This window comes from Mesoplodon mirus, assembly GCF_964341445.2.
Source record: "Mesoplodon mirus genome assembly, chromosome: 3".
Classification (NCBI taxonomy): domain Eukaryota; kingdom Metazoa; phylum Chordata; class Mammalia; order Artiodactyla; family Ziphiidae; genus Mesoplodon; species Mesoplodon mirus.
Genome location: NC_138978.1, coordinates 185,409,217 through 185,435,279, shown reverse-complemented (window position 1 = coordinate 185,435,279; position 26,063 = coordinate 185,409,217). Strand labels below are relative to the sequence as shown.

The 26,063-nt window shown below is 38.9% G+C and overlaps 1 protein-coding gene across 2 annotated transcripts in view; it reads right to left on the bottom strand.

Moving 5' to 3' along the window:
- Positions 1–26,063, bottom strand: part of USH2A (usherin) — a gene marked incomplete at both ends in the record, with an annotated part of 772,061 nt that overhangs the window by 429,086 nt on the left and 316,912 nt on the right. For both annotated transcript variants that reach the window (XM_082613798.1, XM_082613799.1), the window contains 7 exons: positions 11,489–11,683; positions 14,290–14,370; positions 14,492–14,695; positions 19,543–19,816; positions 21,944–22,074; positions 23,087–23,266; positions 24,865–24,966. In XM_082613798.1, coding sequence (XP_082469924.1) covers positions 11,489–11,683; positions 14,290–14,370; positions 14,492–14,695; positions 19,543–19,816; positions 21,944–22,074; positions 23,087–23,266; positions 24,865–24,966 — 1,167 coding nt within the window. The remainder of the gene's footprint in view (positions 1–11,488; positions 11,684–14,289; positions 14,371–14,491; positions 14,696–19,542; positions 19,817–21,943; positions 22,075–23,086; positions 23,267–24,864; positions 24,967–26,063) is intronic.

The following is a 26,063-nucleotide window of genomic DNA, read 5'->3' as shown; positions in this document are numbered from 1 at the left end:
TTATTTGCTGGCATTTCACATTTGGATCAAGAAAGTGAGGGTGGGGAAAAGCAAGGCATTTATTAAGAGGGCCATCTGGTAAGGGATCCCACACAGGCAGAGCTGAGACTGCTACCTAGGGACACAGTAGAAGAACCCACTTTTAACAGGAAGCCAGCCAGGGGAAGGAGAGCAGAGAGATGGGGACTTTTCTGGCTTAAGATTCTGCTGCAGTGCTGAGAAATCCTAAATTTTAAGTGTGCTACATCTCAGAATGAGTTTTGAGCCACAAACTAACCCAGTGGATGGAGGAAAGAGACTAAATCAATCCAACATGCCGTGATTTCTGCCCATTTAAAGGAACCTCTGAAAATAAAGTTCTAACACAGACATTGTGACACAGTAACCTCATGAAACTGAATAATGGCATTTGTTAAATATGGATGAAAATTCAACGTTCAAACAGAGATCTGGAAACACACCCAGGATGCTTCTCCTCTGGTTCTTAGTAGCCTAGGAAAGTGGCATTTGTTGTGGTTGTCTTTGGGGTAATAGTTTAAATAAAAATAAGGATCTCTAAGGTTTATAAAATGAAAGTCAATTTTCATTTTAATCAAAAGGTAGAACAGCAAATGAGCTTACCCCAAACCTAACGTAACCCTTTGGAAACTAAAATGAATGTTTTACATATAATTTCCTGCAAATGGATTTTCTGACCTTACTTAAAATTTCTAGTACTAGGGAGCACCCTGGATCAAAGACTAAACGGATTTCAATGTTTACAAATAGGAAAAACAAAATTGTTTATTCTTTCATTTTTTTAAAATAAAATATAGGGTCTAATCCTAGTCTTAGAGAATGGTTGAAACAGTGATTTTAATTGACCTCCAAGCATTATCCAGTTAAGATTCTCTCAGTAGGCTTATAGCTAACCTCACATTTTTCATCAGTGCCTTCATGGTAAGAACTACAGAGTCTCTGTCATTTTCCTTCTAATTCTGCAATTGGTTTGAAGCCACCCACTCATGTGAACTCTTTATGGAGCATAAAGGGCCATCACTGACATCATTAGAACTCTCCCAGAAAATATCAGACTTGACTAAGCAGGGAGTCAGGCAAGGAGACAGGAGGAAAAGAAAAATAAATGAGAAAGGAAAGTCATCCCTTATTGACCAGTGTCCTAGGTCCCCTGCTGAAAGCCTCCGATAGGATGAGCCCTTTGTACAGAGGGGGCTGCTGTTGGTCAGAGTGTAAAGGTCACTCAAGTCCACAGCAGAGTCAAGGTCAGAACCTACATCTTCTGACTCCAAGATCACTGATCCGCTTTACTAGACCTAAGCCCCAGTTCTGGAAGAAGAAAGAAGGCATGTTGAATAAATATTACTAAAAATAATAGCACACTTTTATACTAAATACTTGATTTAAATATATCTGAAAACGTGTTAATAGGTTCAAAGTTATTAGTAAAACCTACTGTATACAAACAGAAAGTAAAATGCTTATCCTTTCAAATGCGTGAGTGTATATGCCTATAGTATTCCCTTACAAAAACAACTGATTCATAAGAAACTCTACATCAGTGTATATGTGTTTCTGTGTGTCACTGAGTATAACACTTTATATGTATATATATTTGGAACTAATCAAAAACTTTATATATATATATATATATATATATATATAAAACACTATATATATATATATATATATATGTTTTTGATTAGTTCCACAAATAGATACAATACAAATATAAAATGGTCATAAAAGTTAGAAAACAGAAAACTTGAGGAGACTGTTCCCTTTCTTGATCAAATGTGAGTAGTAACCCTTAAGTATTTATATCCAACACTATAGCATGGCCAACATGCCCAGTTGATTACTACGCTACAGCAAAATTGATGTATTACTGTCATTTTTAACCATCATACAACATGTTACCAAAAAGAAATCCAAATCCTGCACCGCAAATTCTTACTGCATAAAATAAAATGAGTAACTTGTAAAAAACCCCATCTGAAGCTCTCACAATGTACCAGGAGTTCAGGCACATTATATATTCAGGAGAGTTAGATAAAGCTATTAACTCATCAACAGTGCATTACCTGATGAAATTCTTCTACATTAGCTAAGCAGGAACATGACATCATTTCTATTTTTACTATTTATGTCATAGGCCATATTTTTGTCCTATGAATTTTTTCAGACCAATATAATCACCTTATGACCAGTAGAGCTGAGACTAATTATTACTACTAGCTGTGGAAGAGACAGAAAAATGAGAGACTTTCAATATGGAACCCACTTGTTTCAGGTAGAAGAAAGTGAATGTCTACTGTATATGAGGACTGAACCAGTTTTCACAGCAAAATCTATATTATCAGTTGCATTATAAATTAAAATGTCTTTCTTTTTTTCCCATAAATTTAGATTTATGTGGGTCATCTGAAAGATTATTATTATTGGTTCATCAGCTAAGCTATAGTAAATAATAAATATGATTATCATTACCCGAAGAAGGAATATAACTCCTAGAGTTTAGCTCAACGTAATGCAAAAATAAAACTGAGAAAATATCTTCTGTGTACCAAGTACATTCCTAGCACTCTGCCAGGTGCTGTACTAATTATGCTGATAATTCAGTCTACATGTTTAAGCATCTTCAAGAAAGAAATAAAAAAAAAATTGTATATGTGCAAATTCTTGAATCCATTCATTCTTGACAGAATTTCAAATCAGATTGGGAAGGGTCTTTCTGAGCAGCCCTGGGTTTGAAGGGAAAATGCCAGGGCTGTCTCTCTGGGCAGCAGCTTCGGACGTTAAAAGTGCTGGAGGGAAAATCAGCAGGAGCTACGCAGAGTTAATTGGAGCCCTTTGCAACTAGTCTAAAGATACACTGGAGTGATAACTGCAGGGCTTTCTACCCTGAGGCACCAGCTGAGAAAATGAACTTTCAAGAACTCCCTGCTCTGAACCCTGGCCTTCGGAGGGCACAGAATCCAGACTCTGGCCCAAAGGGGCCCATTTGTACCTGAATGGGGCTGTTAACCCTTGGACTCTCCATGCTACTGGGATTTATCACATTTAATCCTCCAGTAGCCAAATTCATGAATGGTAAATATTCTGTCTCACACTTCTATTGTTTCAGCTCTCTTAGTTAATATTCATCTTTTCTTTTTCTTTTGCCTTCTGCATTTTGTAAGTCTGACCATAATTTCCCATTTCTTCCCAAGAATCATTTCACTTAATTTTTTGTTGTCCTGTGATTTTCCTTTGCTAATTTTATTACTTACTTTTAATAGCTCATCATTTTTATATAGGCATTTCTCTTTCTTTTTTTTTTTTTTTTTGTCCTATATTTGCAAGTTGCAGTTGGGAGGTGGAAGTTGTCATAAGAATTTCTGGTTAAAATTGAGACTTGATCACTGGTGTCAAACACTGATCAGTGTTTGAACAGTGTTTCCCAATGTTGGCTGTACAATGGAGTTACCTGCTGAAACTTTTAAAATACCAATACCCAGGCTATATTCTAAACCAAAAAGTCAGGCTCTGCAGGTGAGACCTGGACATCAATATTTTTTAAAGCTCCCCAGGTGGGTCAGTGTGCACCCATGGTTGAGAACTACTACCTTATAAGAATACCAAGGAAGGGCTTCCCTGGTGGCGCATGGTTGAGAGTCCTCCTGCCGATGCAGGGGACACGAGTTCGTGTCCCGGTCCGGGAAGATCCCACGTGCCGCGGAGCGGCTGGGCCCGTGAGCCATGGCCACTGAGCCTGCACGTCCAGAGCCTGTGCTCCACAACAGGAGAGGCCACAACAGTGAGAGGCCCGCGTACCGCAAAAAAAAAAAAAAAAAAAGAATACCAAGAAATACCTGTAGGGCCTCCCTGGTGGCGCAGTGGTTGAGAGTCCGCCTGCCGATGCAGGGGATACGGGTTCGTGCCCCGGTCTGGGAGGATCCCATATGCCGCGGAGCGGCTGGGCCCGTGAGCCATGGCCGCTGGGCCTGCGCATCCGGAGCCTGTGCTCCGCAACGGGGGAGGCCACAACAGTGAGAGGCCCGCATACCGCAAAAAAAAAAAAAAAAAAAAAAAAAAAAAAAAAAGAAATACCTGTAAGGACAACAGGCAAAGACAAATGGACTCCTTAAAGGAGAGCCCAGGGCAAACTTGGTCCTGAGCTGGGTACAAAATGCCCACAAGTTCTCAGCACTCCTCCACCCGATACTGGGAAGAAAGAAGTTGACTTTTACCAATTGCTGCGAGGCTAATGCGAACTTACCTGAACTGAACCCCTCCTAATCCCAGTGAAGGGTTTTATTAACTGCAACTAGGTACCCAGTAAAATGACTTGAAAATGATTTGATTTTCCTGAGCAAACACTCACTCTGAAGGTAAATTTAGGGATAGGGCAAGTGAACTGTGGAAGTAGGTGTGTGTGTGTCGGGGGGTGCATTTAACAAATGGGAAAAACATCTGTAACTCAAAAGGAACAAGAGAACATAGCACTCAAATTCTAGAAGGCTATTTAGGCTCTGGGGAGGATTTAATTCAGGAAAACGGTAAAATGTAAAAGTCATCAGTTTCATGCTATTAAGATCGAAAAGAACTTGGAATCCATTAAACAAGAGACAGAAGGTAAATGGCAAACAACAGAGATGAAAACTGACAATACTGAGAAGTAGGCAGAAATCAAAGTGAGTTGGATGAGGAACAAATGCAAATCATATAAAAGATTGAAGTAGAGGGGCTTCCCTGGTGGCGCAGTGGTTAAGAATCTGCCTGCCAATGCAGGGGACATGGGTTTGAGCCTTATTCCAGGAAGATCTCACGTGTCACAGAGCAACTAAGCCCCTGCACCACAACTACTGAGCCTGCACTCTAGAGCCCGTGAGCCACAACTACTGAGCCCACACGCTGCAACTACTGAAGCCTGCGTGCCTATAGCCTGTGCTCCACAACAAGAGAAGCCATCACAGTGAGAGGCCCACACACTGCCACGAAGAGGGGCCCCCGCTCACCACAACTAGAGAAAGCCCGCGTGCAGCAATGAAGATCCCACAGTGCCAAAAATAAAAGACAATAAATAAATTTTTTTAAAAAAGACTGAAGTAGAAGAATTAAGTACTCATCTCAGAAGATTCAAACAGCAGAATCAATACTGCCAAAATCAGAAAATGAAAAAGGCAAAAAACTATGAAGCAAAAATCCAGAATTCAGAAACTGAATAGTATAAAGATAATTAATTCATTGAACATTTACTATGTGCCTGTTTATCAGCAAAATATTCTATGGAGGTAATTCATTGTTTTTTTTTATCTTTGCAACAATGCCATAACATGAAGAAGGTTTTTACCCCCAGTTTATATATGAGGAAACTCCAATACAGTGATATGTTTTTAAATTTGCCTGAGATCAGACAGTTGATAAGTGACATAACTAGATTGATTTGACTCTGCAAGCTGTGTCCTGGACTGCTAAAATGAGGAGGACAAACTGGGAAGAAATATACAATATTGGAAACTGTTATTTCTTACCAGAAGTAATGATGATATACACAATAGCAAACTTTCCAAGACAAAGAAAGACCCAAATGTGAAGAAAGAAGAGCTCATTATATAACAGAAAAAAAATGTAATGAAAAGAAACCAACACATTTTGTGATCACTTACTTGGTTAAGGACCCTATGTGAACCAACAAACCTAAATTGTCTTATACATCCAATATCAGTATTGTTCATTCAAATAAATACCACTCTAACAACCAAAAATTAAACATAAAAACCTCAACAAATGTCACCTCAGAAATGCTAAAGGGGGATTACTTTCAAGATCAATAGCAAAACTACTCAAGAACTACTTTATTGTCCTCTCTCTTGGTACCTTGTTATATCTCAACTAATTGGCAAAGCAGCTGCCACCAACCAATCTCCACACTCCTAACATCTCCACCAAATCCAGGTTTCTGGCTCTCTACTTTCTCCCCTCTCTCCCCCTCACTTTCTAGTATTCTTTTTTCTTTACTGTGAAATCTCTGACTTTGATACTTACTCAGCCTGGCTTTGGGGCTTTTCAATTCACACTCCCCTCCCTTAATAGACTGATTCATCACAGTAAAAGTCCACCTGGCAGTACCAGAGTTCTCCACAATCTTTAAGATTACCTCCTATGTACTTCCTTGTCTATTCATTTCACAACTGTGAGCAACAGATACATCTTTAAAACCCTTTGGGGGGAAAAATGTTAAAGAATTCATAGTCCACACAGGCAAAAACAGAAATAAAGGAATAACAACAACAACAAAAAGTACTGAAACACAATAACAAACAAAACTGGAAAGCAAGAACTATGATGACAGAAATAAGAGCAATCAATTGTATAAATCATAAAAATAACTGTGAGTTAAACTCCTCTACTAAAATACAGAGAATTTTAAGTTGAATGTAAAACTAAATCAAACTAGATTCTATTTACAGAGATACACTTAAAGCAATGTGACTTTAAAGGTTAATATACAAATGATGAATGTAAAAGTAATAAGAAAAAGAAAAATACAAACAAAAAGCAGGTTACCACAGAAACTGATAATTGACAAATCCAGGAAATTGACCAAGTTGCAATAATTGAGTTTTTCCTTAGTTTTTTACACATTGGGTATATAAAACTAAATAACAGTTGGTCAGTGGTGCTGTAATTTTCTTCTCTCTGTACACCATTCACATGCTTGAAATATCCTACAGTAACATCCAATAGTTTATCATACTGGTTTTCAATCTCAGGGGTACTGTCCTCCAGAAAGATATCCTTCAGAATCTGGGCAAGGCTGGTGTAATTTGAGAAGCCTCCCTGCCCCATTTCTGATTTTATCTTACCTCAAATTTAGAATTACTAATTCAGAGGATATGCATCATATATATATATATATATATAATCAAGATGGTATATCTAATATAAACAAATATTAGTCTACCCTGAATGGCAAGGATAGGGTTTTTTTTCATATTACCCATAGAAAACTAACAAAAACATTTAAAGGTGCTATATTAACTATAGAAAATGTTCTTTAAAATCTGCACATAAAAATGTAAATCAAAATAAATGAAAAATGGGGGTATTGCCACACATAAGGCAAACATAAGTATAATATTCTTCATACATAAAGAGATATTTAAATCAATGAGAAAAATGTGACTCCTCCAATAGAAAAATTGAGGATGAAATGTGCTAGGTATGCCATAAAAGAAGTACAAATTACCAGTAAACAATGAAAATACTTAATGCCTCTATTAATCTAAATTTGAGGTAAGATCAAATTAAAGTAATATTCTGATATATTTGGAAAATTTACAAAGTTTCTTTTACCTGTAAAACTTGTCAACTAGGATGAAATGAAAAATAAAATCTTGCATTCTGCTTGCTGGTGGGAGTATAATTTGTACACTCTTTTTGGCAATTATTTGGCAACATAAAAATAACTATCCTTGGGCCTCCCTGGTGGCGCAAGTGGTTGAGAGTCCGCCTGCCGATGCAGGGGATACGGGTTCGTGCCCCGGTCTGGGAGGATCCCATATGCCGCGGAGCGGCTGGGCCCGTGAGCCATGGCCGCTGGGCCTGCGCGTCCGGAGCCTGTGCTCCGCAACGGGGGAGGCCACAATGGTGAGAGGCCCGCATACCGCAAAAAGAAAAAAAAAAAAAAAAAAAAAAAAAAAAAAACTATCCTTTGTTAAGAAATTACCATATGTTAAGCACTGTGCTACATGCTTTAAAAACATCTGATAGGGCTTCCCTGGTGGCGCGGTGGTTGAGAGTCTGCCTGCTGATGCAGGGGACGCGGGTTTGTGCCCTGGCCCGGGAAGATCCCACATGCCACGGAGCGGCTGGGCCCGTGAGCCATGGCCGCTGAGCCTGCGCGTCCGGAGCCTGTGCTCCTCAACGGGAGAGGCCACAACAGTGAGAGGCCCGTGTACCAAAAAAAAAAACAAAAAAAAAACCTGATAGTTAACATTTATACAGTGCAATCCAATCTGTGTGTCATGTGCTGTCCTGTGTGCTTTACATATACATGGATTCATTTAATCCTCACAGGTATCCTATGAGGTGGGTAGTTATTTCATTCTCAATTTACCCATATGGAATCAGAAGCACAGAGATGTTAATTAATTTGTCCAAGTTTACACAGCTGAAAATTGTTAGACTTGGAATATCATCTCACTTAATAACTTTAATATTCTTCTGAGGTTAATATTATTCTCCCATTTCATAGGTTAAGACACTGAAAAAAAAAGATCCAGGAGAATACATAATTTCCCCAAAGTCACAGGGAGGGTAGGCAGCAGAGATTTGCATCAATGTCTGCTTGACCTCAAAGTCCAAGACTGACTAATGCTTTAAGAGAATTTGACCTAGTTTTTCCATTTCAAGGGGTTTATCCTACTGTCATTGTCAGGAATTCTTCCAAAGATTTACATACAGACTTTAAAAAAAATCATATTAATTATAATAGCAAAAGTTGGAAATCTAGAAAATAAGAGGAGACTGAGACAGAATGAATTTGGGAGAGAGGCAGTGGAAAGCAACTGAAGAATTCTAAAGAGAGAGCCATGGTGTTTGGTTGCGCAGTGGATTAGAGTCATGGGCGGGGGGGTGTTCATGAGAAAGAAGAGTCCTGTAGTTGTCCAGGTAAGAGATTGGAATGGTTTGGCTTGGACAGTAGATAGGGGAGAGATGGATCAATTTAGCACACAGTTTAGAAAATGGAATCAATAAACATGGATACATGAGATATGAACAGAATGTAAAAGTTGAGAAAAATTCTCAAGCTTAATTAACTGGGTGGCTGGAGGTGTCATTTATTGATATTGGGAATGCAGGAGGAGGACTTCAGGTTGGAGATGGTAAATTTAGAGATTATGAGAAATCAATTGGAAATGTCAATTTTTCCAAATGTCTGCTGGATACACACATTTGGAAGTCTGGGTAGGACGTGCCTTTAGGAGTCAATAGGGTTTATAGGATACTGGATGCTTTGTGAGTCGATGATTTTCCTGGAGCAAGACTGTAGGGAAAAATAATTAGCAAAAGAGAGACAGAAAAGGTCCCCGATCTAAACCCTGTGGTTCTCCAAAATGCAGAGTTAAGCTTCAGAGGCAGTGGGCCAAGGACACTGAGAAAAAGGGGCCCAGAACCAGAAGGGTCAGAGAAGTGAAGAAACATTTCAAGAGACAGTAAAAAATCCACAGTGTAGAATGCTATCGAGCTGTGGAACCAGGACTGTAAAGTGTTCTTTGGATATTTAAACGTGGCAGTTGTTGGTGTCCTCAGCAAGGCAAGGAAGTGGAAGGCAGACCGCGTGAAGAAATGGGAACAACGCCACAGATGCTTCTTGGTAGAGGCACGTTTGGGAAGAGGAGAGAGGGCACAATAGCTGGATGGGACTTTAGACCAAAGGAAGATTTTTGTCACTGCTTTGGGTTTGTTTGTGTTTAACAATGGGTGTTGACAGATGGAGTCTGAATGACCTTGGGCAGAATCCAGCTGGGCAGTGGCTCTAACTTTGGCATGCATCAGCATCACAAGAGGAGGGCTTGTTAAAATGGGGATTGCTGAGCTCTACCCCACAGCTTCTGATTCAGCAGGTGTGGGCGGCCTGGAGAATTTGCATTAATGAAAAGGTCCCAGGTGAGGCTGCTGACACAGATCCAAGGACCACACTTTGTGAACAACTGCAGGAGACAGAGGTTAAAAATATGTGAGCGGAAGAGAGACCACCAGTAACAGGTCTAAAAAGGCAAGAGGAGTTGGGGTCCAGAGGACTTTTGAAGATTTTATTTTTGATAGGATAAGGGAAGCTCTGTGAAAATAGGAAGGAAAAGAGAGGAAGGTAAAAAGTAAAATAATAATGATGGCAGATGCCTATTATATGCCCAAAACCTTTTAAAATGTTTTAGCATTCATTAATTCACTTAACCCCTAATAACTACCCTATCAGTCAAAAAAATGTAATTAATGCATATATTTGGTAGTAAGAAAGTGACAGAAATTCTTTATGATAGATTCTGGAGTTTTTTTGGTATCTAAGATGATGTAGTATATAAGACTATCAGCTGAGTGTGATAAGGAAGGCAGGTTAGCATTTAGATAGTTTGGAAAAATATAAAATATTTAATGAGGAGAATGGGAGAAGGCAATTACAGACATGTGGTAGGACTGGTGTCATTACTGAGTGTCCATCTGAAAATGGGGATTGAGACTTTTTAGTGATAAATTGCTCACTGTTTTCCAGCCCACTTAGCTGCAGTGCGCAGCCTGGGCAAAGGCTTAATCAGATTGGGTTTTTATCGGATGGGTAAAATAAGGGAGGAAGGAAGTGAAAGATACCAGTTTTTTTTTTTTTTTTTTTAAATTGGCTGTGTATTTGGGCTGTAGATTCTAAGGAATCTAAAAAAACTGAAGTAAAGTTTGAGAGAGTTGACCGATAGATGTGTTAGAAAGACAATTAAGGCTACTTTAAAATCCATCAAATTTGTCAAGTTATGAAAGTCTCTGACAGAGGAAAAATACTATTTTTCTATTAAATTTGTTGATGCGTTTTACTTTTTTTTTGGTCAAAGGCTTAAATTTGACTTTCCATTTAAATGGGCCTTAACATTTCATGAGGCTGAAAACTGCTGTCTTACTACACGTGCGGGACTTCAAGCGCGGCACCTTGCGTGATGTGCCTGAGTGTATTTCACTCCAGCCGTTCTGCACGGTGTGCGTGCCGCACCGTGAGAAATTGATTCGCTGGTTTGCCAGTCAAACTGCTGGTGCTCTAGTACTCCTCTACCTTGTCATAATTAGGTTTAATCAACAATTTTACAATAAATAACAGTGCTGTGAACTTGGGCTAGTCCCAACGAGAGAACTTTTGCATGGTGAAATAGGTCGTTGGTCCCATATGTACACGAAGGATTGCTAAAAGATACATCTTCTTAGGATGTATAGAGATCCTAGGTACAAGGACCTGATTAAGGGCACGAGGGCCCTGTGACCTAATCTTTTGGGGATGGCGAGAATATCATCCTTGTAATGAAGCTATCCATAAGAGCCCATAACCATTAAAGAATTATCATTTCCATCCGAGGTGGACAGAGGTGTCCATATCATTAGATGATCCTTGTTGGGGTTTTTTTGTTTATTTGTTTTTGTTTGTTTTTTTATGGTACACGGGCTTCTCACTGTTGTGGCCTCTCCCGTTGTGGACGTGCAGGCTCAGCGGCCATGGCTCACAGGCCCAGCCACTCCGCAGCATGTGGGATCTTCCCGGACCGGGGCACAAACCCGTGTCCCCTGCATCGGCAGGCGGACTCTCAACCACTGCGCCATCAGGTAAGCCCAATCCTTGTTGTTTTGAATCAGGCAAAATATAGGAATCTTTCATGCATTGGGGAAAAAGCCCTGAAGCACGTTTTTATTTAAAGTCAAACCAAAAAGAAAATTAATAAGACCTACTGCCTTGAGGAGTCACCTTTACCTGTGAAGGTGCTGGTATCAACAAGCTCAGAGCTGGCAGAGGGCAGGCGGGGCGGACCGGGCGCATCTTCACTGTAGGCTCTCAAAATGTACTTCTCGATTACACCTCTAACCACAACAGGTTCATCCCAGGTCACCTCGATGCTAGAGCCGTTTAGGCTGTGGACTCTTGAGGGAGTTGGCACACTTTGTGGAGCTGTGAGAGGATAAAAGAGAAAACAGGGGAAACGGCAGTTCTGAGAAGACTATCTCTCCTATTCTTCACCTTTAATGGCCGCAGTAAATCAGACTCAACCATTAGCATAAATACAATTTATTAGAGTTGTAACTTTTCAGCGCTGATTTAATATGACTGCACATCTTGAGCCATTCAGTTTAAGCGATATTTCAAAACCATCAAAACTCCATTGACATCACGTTCTTTCAAGCCTAGTCCAGGTTTTCCAAAAACATTTAATGTATCCGACATGTTTTAAACATCACTCATAAAGAAGGAGGTGGATGGTAGGCAGATAACAAGTTCAAACAATATAATGATGTACCCCTTTGAAGCAAGATAATTAGACTGTCATTATACATAGTGGTTTGACACTTTTATATTGTTGATGTATTAGCCAAAAAATATCACAAATGTGGTGATTGTATTGTACTTGAAGGTCTGATCCCGTTTGCCAAATTCAATTGTTTTTCCAACTAATTTTTAAAAAGCAAAGTTCTACCAGATAGGATATATTCCTAATTGCATTTAGGCGGGGGAGAGGAGCTGGTGCCCTTGAGATTCTACAAAATCATTTTCTTCGGAGCATCACAAAATAACACCACCAAACGAGGCAAGTTTAAAGGAACTTGCTGCAAAACCTCAATTATAAGCCAAATCCCCTAATTTAAAAAATCTATAACCTTTAATTATTAATTAGATATGTCTATGGTTCTGATCAGTAACGACTTCAGCACAGCTGACTGCACTGGGAACACTGAGGAAAAGCCCAAGGAACTTCATGGCAGGATGATGGATGAGAGACAGGCTCTGACTGCTCCTGGACTCCTGAGCCCTGTCGATGGAGGATCACTCTGGTTTTCCCCCATCAAAGAGCCTCCTTCTCTGCCTTTACTGTTCAGGCCAATAAAACAGGACAGTTTTAAGGGAAACAATGTGAACGTAAGGGATATGAGGAAGCACAGAGGTGGAGAACCACTGTCTGAGCAGGTAAAACACCACGGGCACTTCTGGAAACACACAGGCTACACAATCAAGTTGCAAGTAATGGGACAATGGGAGTGATTTTGATTTTATTAGTTCTGAAATGTGGTACAGAGCAAAGTAGAGTCCTGTCTAACAGATGGTCTTCTCATAAGGGACAGAGCAAAACTGACTCAAAAATAATTAAATAGTGCAATTATTCTCCAACCCTTGGGAGCATGTAGCTGCTTGGTGTTGTGGTCAGATTGTAAATATGAATTTATGGCATAAGACTTTGTGGTCAGATCATTGCTATAAATTCAGAGCTCCATTTGCATACTTTCTCGGTGGTACTCAAAATGGAGACTATTAAGCTATGTAAGTGATGCACTTTCTAGACACCTATTTACGTTGTTGAATTAGACTGAAAGCAGGCTTTATAGTACACTTGTTAATAAAGTAGAGAAGTGTGAGATAGGGGCAGGGGACATGCCAGTAACAAATGAATATTTTACATCAGAGCTTTTTCCAAGCTCTAAATGTGAAAAGGATTTTAAGGGATCATTCCATTCATTGTCTTGCCTATAAATAGATGATGATTTAAATCATCCTGGAAAAGTGTCAAGTTGGCCTCTTCTGGAAAATCTGTAGGCAGACAGCTTTGAAAATTCTTATTAGTAGCCCATCTCAGTACTTAATTATCTTTTAGATTAAAAAGATTCCTCAAAGGATGCCTGTGTTAGTAACCTGTTATTGATAATAAGTATGAGAGGGTATCTCGGTAAAAAACACATCTTTAGACAAATCGTGACTTGCTAAGGATAATTTTCTTCAAGAGGCATAAGTGTCAATCATATGGAAATGTATTTGTCTTTCTGACAAATAAATATTTTCTCCAAAATGGTAGAAGGTTACTGATTTCACAAAACTTTTTTTAGTGAATGCCTCCCTGTGATGGTAATATGTGAAAAGATTCTGTGGTCACTGTCAGAAGGACAAAGCACTTATAAATCAGTTAACTGAGATTAGCTCTAATATAGTCTGTTTCCTCTGTTTCCCCATTCAACTCAAAAAACAAACAAACAAACAAAACTTAGACCACTCAGCAATTTCTATCATGGGAGAGTCATTCTAAGACCCTAATAGTAAGCACCACGGCAAACATTTGCCATGATGTGATAAAAGACACATCCACTTCCAGGCAGGGTGCAGGTTTCAAATGTGCTCTCCACCGGAGAGGCAAGGGTCTATCACCCCTACCTAAAGGTAATCCTGACTAGCTTTTCGGGGTCTAAGCAGTTGGTAAAGATTTCCTATTCTTAGATAAATTACAGTCGATGTGGGCCTATCTCATCTTGAAGAAAAACCTGAACTTACTTTCTTCTGCATCTGAAGACGAAAGAATCAAGCCTGAAAAAATCCTTATTAAATACTTGAAAAATCAAAAGCAAGGATCTGCTAAGCATTTTTACCAACGACGGGTGCCTTTGCAAAGGCACATGCTCTGTCACAAGATTATAAACATACTGCTTGCTTCACGGGTAAGAGCCCTTTCTTTTCTTTACGTGCACCAACGTGTGCATGTGTGTGCACATACACATTTTAAGATAAATGGTATTTACCTGCTCCTGTTGTACGGCCCCGACTCCAGTCACTGGGTACTGAACCTCCTTCGTGGGAGGCTGTTACTCGATACAGGTATTCTTAAATGGAAGTAAGAAGCAGAAGGTTAACATATGACTCGTGTAGGCTAGTGGTGGGCTGGCAGGGAGAGGGGCTGAGGAGGGGACATGGAACATTGAATTCGGAGCATTTCCACATTACCTGTGAAAGGCTGGAGACCACTGTCGTAAACGCTCTGCTCTTTTCCCCGATAAACCAGGATGGAGTCATTTCCCCTGCAGTTAACTGCACTGTCAGTTGACAGGCATCCATCCAGATTGACTCTGATAGCACCGCTGGACACAGATGCCAAGTTAACGACAGCACCCTCTGCAAATTTCACATCTTTCATGCAACCACCAAAACCTAGCAAAGAGTAAGGGATGAATGTCACATAACGGGCTTGAGTCATTAATTACCAATCATTTTTGCCCCCTGTAGTACTACGTTTTGATGAAATTGTGCAAGGGGGGAGGGCTTTAAACACAATTTTTAAACTTCCAGGTCTCGTTTGGGAGATCCTTTATGCCTCCCCCTGCTTGTTTTTCAGGCTAAGCTGTTGCAGGAAATAGTTATATTTATGTTATTTTGAAAAAATATATAAGCTGATAACTGTAATTCGACTGAATTAGATTCAACTGAAAAGTATGTATTATATCCCTTTAGGAACACATTTTTATGTTTATTCCCATGAAATAAAATTTAGGCAAGTACACATTATCGTGAGGGGGTATCCACACATTCCTCAATCCCGGAAAATTCAGTTACCTGTATAAGTCAGTGTCTAAGTGCCAAAAAATAGTATTTTAATGAGCATGATTATTCAAGAAGCTCGTTGGGGAAAAATACATTTTGAGGTTCCTATGAATAGTAGAAGGAAGAATATAGTCTCAAAATATACTAAAATCCTGAGATATTGCTATGAATTCCATAACGATCACTTCATAGACAGAGAACGAATCCCAGTTAAATCAGGGAACAAAGGAGCTCTGACTGTGCTCTACCATTTTCACTGAGTTCCATAATCTCGACTGCAAAACGATCACCAGTTTTAGGTTCATGTTTTCATGACAGGGACCAAATTCAGCTCTGGCAACAGCAACACGGGAGGTTTCCTGGAATGTGTATTATACTCAGTCAACTTCAGAATGACCACGGGGCATTCAGTTCTGGGAAGTTTAACAGAGAATGTGGAGGAGGTGGGTTTGAAGTATGCACTGCTTTTTTTTTTTTAGAGAACCATAGGGCATCCTGTCAGCCGGGAACGGCAGTGGCTTTGAATAACTTGCTATTTTGTGTAAACAGAGATGAATTCTGTGAGGTTTGGCAGTACTCAGCTCAGCAAACTGCCCACAATTGTCAAAGAAGGGACAAACAGACTGTGTTTGAGATCGCTGGGGCACACACTCCCTCTCTTGAACAAAACACTGTCAAGACTGAAAGGCCCCAAACACACGATTAGTTCTTTTCAAGATGAAAGCACGTCGGCAGGAAATGGAAATAGAACATAATGCAATGCTGAACAGTAAAATAAGTTAACAGTAACAATGACTAGATTGTTCTCTTCAGCATTTATATGGTGTGTTATTCTGTCTTCTAACACTTAAAGTTGAAGCCTATTTCCTTTTACATGCCTTTGCTATTATTCACGTTCCTTTAGGCCCGACTGATCAATACTGCTAGTCTATCTTCAACACACAGTAGATACTCAATAAGTTGGGTGAATTGAATTGAAAGCAATGAAGCTCAATGTAAAAGCATCTGCTTGAAAATTCAGATGTTAATTTCTTTACCAGTAGTAATTTTCTGATGGCCCAGAGCTGAGTCACCTAACTGCTCTGTCCTCGAGTTTCCCTATCAAAAAAACGTGAACAGTGGAAAGATAGCTTTGGCAAACGTCAGTGTGCCCTTATAAGAAATGTCTCGTTATTGCTCAAGAGGTACAGAATTTCAGGTTCGTAGGATGAAAAGAATTCTAGAGATCGATGGTGGCGATGGTTGCTCAGAAACGCGAATGTACTAAATGCCTGAACCGTACACTTAAAAATGGTTAAGATGGGGCTTCCCTGGTGGCGCAGTGGTTGGGAGTCTGCCTGCCGATGCAGGGGACACGGGTTCGTGCCCCGGTCCGGGAAGATCCCACATGCTGTGGAGCAGCTGGGCCCGTGAGCCATGGCCGCTAAGCCTGCGCATCCGGAGCCTGTGCTCCGCAATGGGAGAGGCCACGACAGTGAGAAGGCCCGCGTACCGCAAAAAAAAAAAAAGGTTAAGATGGTAAATCGTACGTTAGGCGTACCTTATTACAAGTAAACATGTTAAAAAAATTTTTTTTAAGAAATGTCTTAAACATTAATACACAAGATGCAAATTTAAATTTGGGAAAGGCCACAGAGGTAGGCTTCCTTCACTCTGGAGATAAAGAAAAAAAGGTCCAGAAAGTTACAGGATGAGGTTTCTAAGTAGGAATCCTCCTTAGGAAATGGGACTCTGGCCTCAGGCCTCTGGGGGTGCAGATGCCTGGGCTCTAGTGTGGGGTCCTCACAGTACTACCCTCAGGGCAGTCAGAAGGTTTGGTCAAAGTTTGCGCCATTCTTCCAACTCTGCACCGTCAGAAACCCTCCCACCGGAAATACTCCCCAACGACCTCTAAAATATGAATGGGATGTGAGGATAAAAACAGGGGAGAGGGCCTGTCTGTGGGAAGACTAGGGATGCCTCCTTTTCTTGCTTCCCTGCCTTTGGGAAAATCATAAGCGACTCCCTACACCTACCCTACCCCCAGGTCTCTAAGTAACTGGAAGGTGGACTAGAACCCTAGGTTGACAGATCAGAGAGACAGTAGCCCTTCAGGGGGAAGCGGTCCAATGATGGGACACTTGGGCTCACAGGATGGCTGACTCTCAGCCCCACTCCTGACCTCTCTGCTCAGGGCTTTGGACAGACCATCACCTGGGAGACCATATGCCATGGCCTGCTCACTCCCAACCCAGAGGTGAGTGCTGGTCCCAAGTGTTAGTCCTAGATAAATGCCCATGATCTGAGGTGGTACCTCTTCAGCAAATTATGTTGCCCAGCATCTCCAAAACACAGAGGAAAATTCATGTGCATTGGATTTCAAGGAAGATTGCAACATTAATGGATATAAAAAATAGCTCTAGTAGGACCACAAAATAGAGCCTTTGAAAAAGGATGCTAATGGAGAAGCGTGGAAAGGTTTTTATGACTACTGACAGTGGATTGAAAAAGATACAGGTAAGTGAACATGATTAGTTTTAATTGCAATTCACTACGTGCATGCAGCACCTCTATATTGTGAATATCCTCCTGTTCACTGTATAAAACATGCAGTTATTTAAATAACTCTTACTATTCAAAACATCTGAGTCAGAATCTTAGAGGATAAAGGCATAAAATCTGCATTTTAAATAACCTTTCCATGTAATTCCAATGGATACTGACTAGTAATAATAATAATAATAATAGCTAATTTTATTGTGTTCTTACTATGTTCCAGCTACTATACTTCAATATTTTATAAGTGGTTTGAGAACCACTGATATGGATGATATTGCAATGATAAAAATTTAGTATTATCTATAAATAAAATATCTTTCAGTATCACAGTCTTAGTCATAGTGTAGATTATGTTGTTCCACTTGGGTCTATGTTGATGTTTTAAACTTCCATCATCATCACCTTATAATTCCAATTTTAGCCATGTCTCTAGGATCACCATAACCATGGGTTTTGGTGTACTTTGAGAGTAAAATGCCCAATATACAGGGGATTTTTCCTAGATGTAAACAGAATTAAGTAATTTTGCTCCTATAAAGAGTTTTCAAGTTCTTTCTAACCTCAGAAGCCTGAAAACCAGAAGAAGCCCTTATATAAATGTAATATTTTTAGCTGCTGTTACATCTTAAGTGCCTTGAAAATGTCATTACTGCCTTCCACCCCAGATATTCATTAACTCCTACTAGTACCCTTCTAAACGTCTCCTTAGAGCTAGCCATATATTTTCTATTCAAAGGCATTTAAATCTTTATGTACTTACCAAATAGGCAAAGACTGCCTCGTGGAAATTTTAACCATTCAGGGTGCGTAGATTTTGAAATACGGAGAGAACATTTTCTACACAGGAACATGCTTGGTGGCAAGCTGGAAGTTTCTGTACTTTCCCCACTTGATAGAAAGGAACATTGGCCAATGCCCATGAAAGAGAGCACCTGACTATAATAAGGAGAGTGGGCTTTGACACTAGGCTGCCCGAGATGGGCAGGCTTGCCCTCTGTTTAGTAGTCATTGACCTTGGGCAAGTTACTTTCCTCCCTGCCCCCAAGTCTCCCCATCTGTAAAGTGGGGATACAGATAATAATACCTGCCTCATGGGCTTGTTATGAAGAACTGACCCACTTATTCTCACATTAGGCTCTCAGAACCATGCCTGTCACACAGTATGAACTCACTTACTGTTAGTCTTTTTTAATCAATAATTTCTCTGATTATGTTCAACTCCTTATATGAGTTAAAGGCATGCTTTAGTTGTAAGTCACACATTCACGTACTTTTTCTTTCCTTGATGGTTATGTATAATAACTGACACACAGACTTTTCACAAGTGTGTTTGAAATTCAAGTAAACCCACACTTTCATGTGCTTTGCTGCATGAGAGCTCCATGGAAATGCATGAAGACAAAGAGCATTTACGTCAGAAAAAACCCAGGGAATTTAAGGCCATTTTTCTTGGCTGTACACACCAACCTAATTTATATTTTAACCTGTAAATACAGATAATGATCAGTATTTAAAAGAACCAGAACCACGTGTGTTCAAGAAAAACATACGAGGAAAGATATTATATATATTATATAATAATTATATAATAATATATAATTGTAATTTATAAATATATACACATGTGTACACACATACATACATATATATAAATTACAATTATATTTGATGAAGATATGTTAGAATAAATATATTGATTGAAAATACATATGAAAGCACACCCTTAAGAGCAACATACAAAACTATTTGAAGAAGTGTTTTTTGATTTTTTTTTTCAGAGCTTAAAATTCTTCCAGAAAAGGGGTGAGTAGGTATTGCTTTCAGCCTGATTCGACTGCTTTGTCTCGAAACACAGAACCACCAAGACCTGGTAGGACCAGGGCTGTACTAACTTGGGAATTCCTCCCGATGAAGTTTACCTTGTTCCAGCTTCAAGTGTTTATAAGAGTTGTGCAGCTCCTGTGGGGTTCCTCCCACATAGACGGGGGAATTCACCATCAGTGGCTGAGCTCTGGACTCTGACACGCGCTCCATCAGTTCATTCATGCTTGTTGATAGGACGGGACCTTTTTTTTTAACGATCACTTTATTCCACTTTCCGTCACAATAGGACAGCCCCAGCCAGAGATCCACTTGTGTAAAGGTAAGGCTAGTATTTAACCGGAAGCTCAATATTCCACTCTTCAGTTCCATCTGTATTTCATATTAAAAAGAAAACAGGTATATAAAAGGACTTCAGAATGGCAGTTTGGAAGAGAAAAGAAGGTCAACTTCTTGAAGAGAAGCAAGAAATTTCCCTGAAAGAACTTTATAAAAATGTCCCACTTTATTCTAAGCAGAACTGGAGTAACACATAATGAAGTACTCTGCAAGCTTATAATTGACATGACGGATGTTGTAATGAGTCAAACAAATTTATACCCAGTAATGATGATATGATGTAATGCAATACTACATAGGCTAAACCTTTTTTTTTTCTTTTTGATGCAGCATAGGTAAAAGATTAAACCCTAGCATAAGTGACTGAATGACTGAAGAGAACAGTTTAAACTATGACTCTATTTTTATTTGAATCTTTAGAAAATGAGAAAATACTACTTCTTATATCAATTTAATTTCAGGGAAAAATATGACAAGACAATAAGAAAATGAAATGTCAAGCTTGATCAAGCTTATTTTAACTGGCTGGTGAACTCAATTTCAAATTTGTAAAATGTATTTTGATTCAATATTTCAGTGTTACTATTCTAAATCTCTAACTAACCTAATTGCTTCTATGTCTATTCTTTTAAAGTGCCATTTTCTAATACGAACATATTTTACTCACATTTTCATGGCAAAGGAAATGCCTCCATATGTTTTTCTTCAAAATTTTACTCAATAATTATTTTAACTACTATGTTTTTATTTTGTTAGAAGTCAAATTAGTGACCATAAGGTACTTAAAAATTTGAGATCATGTCAATGAAACAAATTAAATAATGCTATATAAAAAATTATTGCTTTTCTATGTAAAAATCATCTTTGTGAAGTACATCGGGTAAACATTCATTTTTTTATCCTTTCATTCAATAAATATTGATTCCTCTACTATGTTCTGTAAACCTTCTACTACAAGAGAAATTGTTCCCAAGAATTGCACTGTCTTAATAGCAGAGGCAAACATGTGCAGTAATATTATAAACAAGATGGGGATGGGGTACAAAGAGATCAGAGAGAAGATACACCTTTTGTTCCCTAGGAATTGGGAAAGGTTTGAAGTAAGGTTTTTGGAAGTATGTAAGATTCATGGAGAATCTCCAGCAGGAAGATTAACATGTTCAACAGCATGGGGACATGTATGAGCACATTAGGTTTAGAAAAAGGTACAAAATTAGATAAAAGGATACATATGGGGGAAAGAGAAAGAAAGGGTTCTGCCAGGTATGTAGAAGCAAAATTTTGGAGGGTTTTGAGTGATATGGAAAAATAATCATTTTTCTCTTGTCTGTCTGATGCAAAAAGCCCATATTCTTTCTACTAATATCTTACACTAAAAGTTCACCCTCTGGTCATAAGAAGTACATCCTATAAAAATGTTCAGAGTAGCCTTATTCACCAAGGCAAAAACATGGGAATGACCACTGCTTCATTGAAAAGAGAAGAGATATATTATTACCCAGCCATGAAAAATACATGGAGAACATGAATAACTCAGAAACAATGTCAAGGGCTAAAGCAATTGCCTAAAGATAGAAACTTTTACAAATTTCTACAAGAAAGATTTTTAGGCATTCACTCATGATGTTCAAACTATAAAAATGCAAGGAGATAATAAACACAAAATTATGATTACATATTACCTCTAGAGGGAGACAGGGAAATGAGCTAAAGATGGCCTAGAGGTAGATGCAAAAATTTGATAATATTTTAGTTCTTGGGTTGGGTGGTAGGTTCATGAGTGTTCACTGTACTATTATAATTTTATATGTGTGTGTGAAATATTAAATATATAATATATATACTTTCGACACTATTATATAAAAGAAAATGAAGGAACATTTTTCATATATTGGGAAGGTAAATTGCATTTCCTCAATTCCTAATATTTAGCCTGTTTTGTTAAAATTATAATTTTCAAAGTATAATGGTCATTTAAAAAATCATCATGGTCCTAAAATACAAAATGTTTCACAGGATTCCAAAAGTGAAAATGACATGGGGGTAAAAATAAAAGCAAAACTGAATTTGGAAAGAAGCCCTAATTAAGTATAATGTAAACACATGGTTTATTAATTTTAAAGTTGGATCTAACATTTTTAAGTAAATTAATTAACATACAGCAAGAAAATCAGGTCCATCTTTGTTGTAAATGAAAAGAAGCAATCCATTCAATTGGTCAGTTCTGAACTTAAAGGAAATTTCAAAGTCCATTCCACCATGAAACAAATATGGATAAAGTTCCAGGAACCCTTTAGAGAAAAAAAATATACAAATTAGCATGTGCAAAGCAATATCGTTAGCATCGTAAGGGTGTCATAAGACAACCTTAGGACATATTCTGTCGTTGAATAAATCTCTCACAAAAGAAGATGCAGATCAATGTTAAGAAATTCATCTTGTAATGTACAGAAGTAGGAGAATGAACTTGACATACCTTTTAAGAGGAAGCAAGTTACTAAGTCATGGATACAATTAAGACTATTACTAGTTTATCTAAGTATTAACAATAAGTAGTTGCAACTCTGGATAATGACAGTGATGAGAAAAAGCAACAAAAAAGTGCACGGAGTATAATATTATTTAGCTTTCTGTTCTGAAGGTAGTTTAACGAACTTAATATCTAACCAACTTAGCTATAAATGTAGCAGGCAATAGTGGGCTTTTATTCCAAAAGTAAGCCATGGTGGCCAAGTCACCATATTCCCTTCCACTCCTTACCCTGGGTGGCTGCTAGACAGAGACTGTAGGTGGCGCATATGCCGGGCACACTGTGCCTCACCTTTGCCACAGCCTTTGGAGCAATGGCAGTGATGGTGGTCATATTCTCTAGCTCTCCCTTAAGGCCCTACTTACCCCATCACGCAGCTGAAATTTTACTCTTAGGAACACTGTCAGTCTATATCATGGGATAAAACAGATATTGTGTGGATTAGCCTGACAAAACAAAACTCCTTTGAAACATCTGACTAAAACTATATTCTAAGTAAAAACGTGGACTTACGAATGGACATTAGTGGCACTACCATAGGTAAACCCCAAACTGCCAGAGATCTTACACGTGAATATGTATTTATGAGTCTTACTATTTATATTATATATTCAGACGTTGAGAATATATGTATGGGCATCATGGCGTAACTAGGTATTTCTGAGATAGCAGGTTCATATGAGGTCAAAATAATTGTATCAGGAGAGATTAAATTACACCAAAAAAAGAACATACAAGCGAAGTAATGACCAGTGTCTATTTTAGAACCTTACCTGTCCCTAGGAACTGAGCTCCCTCTTGTAATGAAGTGGGGCATCCCTCCCAGTTGTTATACACGTTGACTTGCTCTTCAGAACTCTGCCAAACCAGACGCCCCCAAGCAGCAGAGGGATTATAATTCTTCATAAAATACACATCCTTGAGACAGCCCACAAAACCCTTTCGGATTATGTCTGCAGGTGTTGAGAGATATCAAGAAATATGTATTCTGAGAAATTCTTTTCAAGCAATGAATTTGATGTGCCATTAAAATCAAAGAAATAGGCAATATCTCTCACTGCCTATGTACTAAAATTTTTTTTTAATTTCTTCTTTTAAGTTTTTTTTTATGTGGACCAGTTTTAAAGTCTTTATTGAGTGTGTTACAGTATTGCTTCTGTTTTATGTTTTGGTTTTTTGCCTATGAGGCAGGTGGGATCTTAGCTCCCTGACCAGGGATGGAACCCGCACCCCCTGCATTGGAAGGCGAAGTCTGAACCTGGACTGCCAGGGAAGTCCCCAAACTTCTTAATAACTCATGTAAACACCACACCATTAGCTAGGGTAGGTGGTAACAATTGTAATGTTTCGCTCTGGTTCAGACTCATCTTATCTGCAGAAACAGATGTTTGCACAAAAACCTTGGTTTTATAGTAATAGCAAGACTATTGCCTCTTGAACTAACAAGGGGATCTCATCTGCCACTGGTCTTAAAAATAAATGTGCAATAACACATTTTAAAAGTAAGATTTAAAGGAAGTCTACCTATTAAATCTACAGTTTATAGATTAGTTCCCTCGTCATTTTGACCTAGTCTGTTACACAAGTAAAGCAATAATTTCATTTCATTTTTAGGAATTAATGTGATGTTAAGCTTAATTTTTGAACTCCCCAGACCAGGTAGGTGTGGGGCTTATGAATACAGTAAGTAGGGTGGTCATAAGAAGTTGGGAAAGAGAGAAAGTGAGCAAATGAGAGAATTAGAGAGCCAAAAAAAAAAAAAAAAAAAAAGCAGAGAGGGCAAGGAGGCACCTGAAGCTGAGGTTGCATTTCATATGGCAGTGTCCTTACAGGTCAGTGGAAAGCTTAGTTCTCAGCTTTTGAGTTCATGACCTGATCTTAGGGAAGGTATTCACCAGCAATCAAAGTTTTACAAGGTCAATTTATATGTGCAATGGCAAATTATTTATTTATAATGGACAGATATCATCTACAGGAGGGATATTTGCTATTGGAGTATGCTCTCTTCCTGATGCCTGGATATACCAGAGACAAGAATTGTGCTTGGTGGGCAAAGAACTAGGACAAAGACTCTCTTCTCTCTTTCTTTCAATCTGTGTGTGTGTGTGTGTGTGTGTGTGTGTGTGTGTGAATGTTTTCAAGAGACTTCTCCACCAGTCTACAGTAGCCAAATGAAAGCCCTCTCTTCTCTACAGGTATTTCTAAGGAGGTAACTATAATCTTGAGGATTTAAATATATCCTTCTCAAAAAATTCATTGAAAGTTTTTGATCCCTAACTAACATAGCTTTGACTGAAATTAGTATAATTCATTTCAGCAAAAGTTTAATGAACTCCTTTTACATATCAAGAACTGGGTACTAAGAACTGAAATGCAAGTAGTACATGGTTCCTTTAGAAAAGAAGAGACCTATAGGAAAATTTTTGACATACTGATGTAGGAAATACAGCATGAGATAGAAAATAATACTATTACCCATACTTTAAAATAATGCAAGTTGATTCTAAAATGTGGTGACAACATATAAATTCTATACCTTTCCCAAACTCACCAGAATCCTTCCTGAGGATGGTATAACCCTGCGGCAGCCCTCCCACAAACACTCCTGTGTTCTCTCCAATAACAGTACTACCATTCAGGGTGGTCGAGGAGCCTATAGATGGAAAAGGAGATGAGAATTCCAACTTCAGCAGGATAATCTATTTCTGCTAATTTAACGAATGACTAAACCTTTCCCTGGGCTTTTGGACACCACTCTTTCTTGGTTCTCTACATATCGGTTACTTTTCTTCACTGGTTCTTCCTCATCACCCCAACATCTTGATGCTGGAATGACCCAGACTTCTTCCATTCTCAGATCTCTTTCTCCACCTACACAGATACCCTAATCCCCTCTAGAAGGATGAAGAGAGAGCTGGGTAGCTGTGCTAACTCCTGGGGCCAAAGATCAGAAGTGGCCTGGGTCCTTGACTGTGTTGCATAACAATGCAAATCTGTTAAAATGTCTATCTTACTCCATCATTTTTTGGGAGAAGGGGGATTTTTTTTTTCAGAGCCCAAACAACTAATTAGCCCTACTTATATCTGGGACCTTGGCTTTAAATACCATCTTTAGCTGACAACTCCCAATTTTTTTATCTCTAGTCTGGAACTCTTCCCTGAACTCAGATCCAGGAATCTGCTTGATACTTCCACTTGGATGCCTCATAGGTACCTAAGACTTAACATGTTCAAACTGAAATCTGAACATCTCTCTCTGAATATGCTTCTCCCACTAACTTGCCCACCTTAGTTATGGTAGTTACAGTCTAAAGGCCCCAAACATTGCAGTCATGCTCTACATTAGGGGTTAGCAAAACTCTTCTGTAACGAGCAAGGTAGTATGTATTTTCCTCTTTGTAGACCATACAGCCTGAAGCAGCCAGACAATACCTAACCAATGGGTGCAGTTGTCGCCAATAAAGCTTTATAAAAACAGGCATGGGCTGGATTTGGCCCACAGGTGGTAGTTTGCCAACCCCTGCTCTACCTCAATCAAATTCCTTAACATTTACAATACATCCAGATTTCTCATTATATCCACAATTCCTTCCCTGGCTCAAGAAATGATCATTTCTTTTCTGGATTATTTTAGAATTATTGCAGAAGCTGGTCTCCATGCTTCTGTAATGAATTAATAAGCAGAAACATTAATTAAAAAGAGTTGGGAGACCAGAAGGTAGAGTTCTCACACCTTGTAATGAAGGCAAA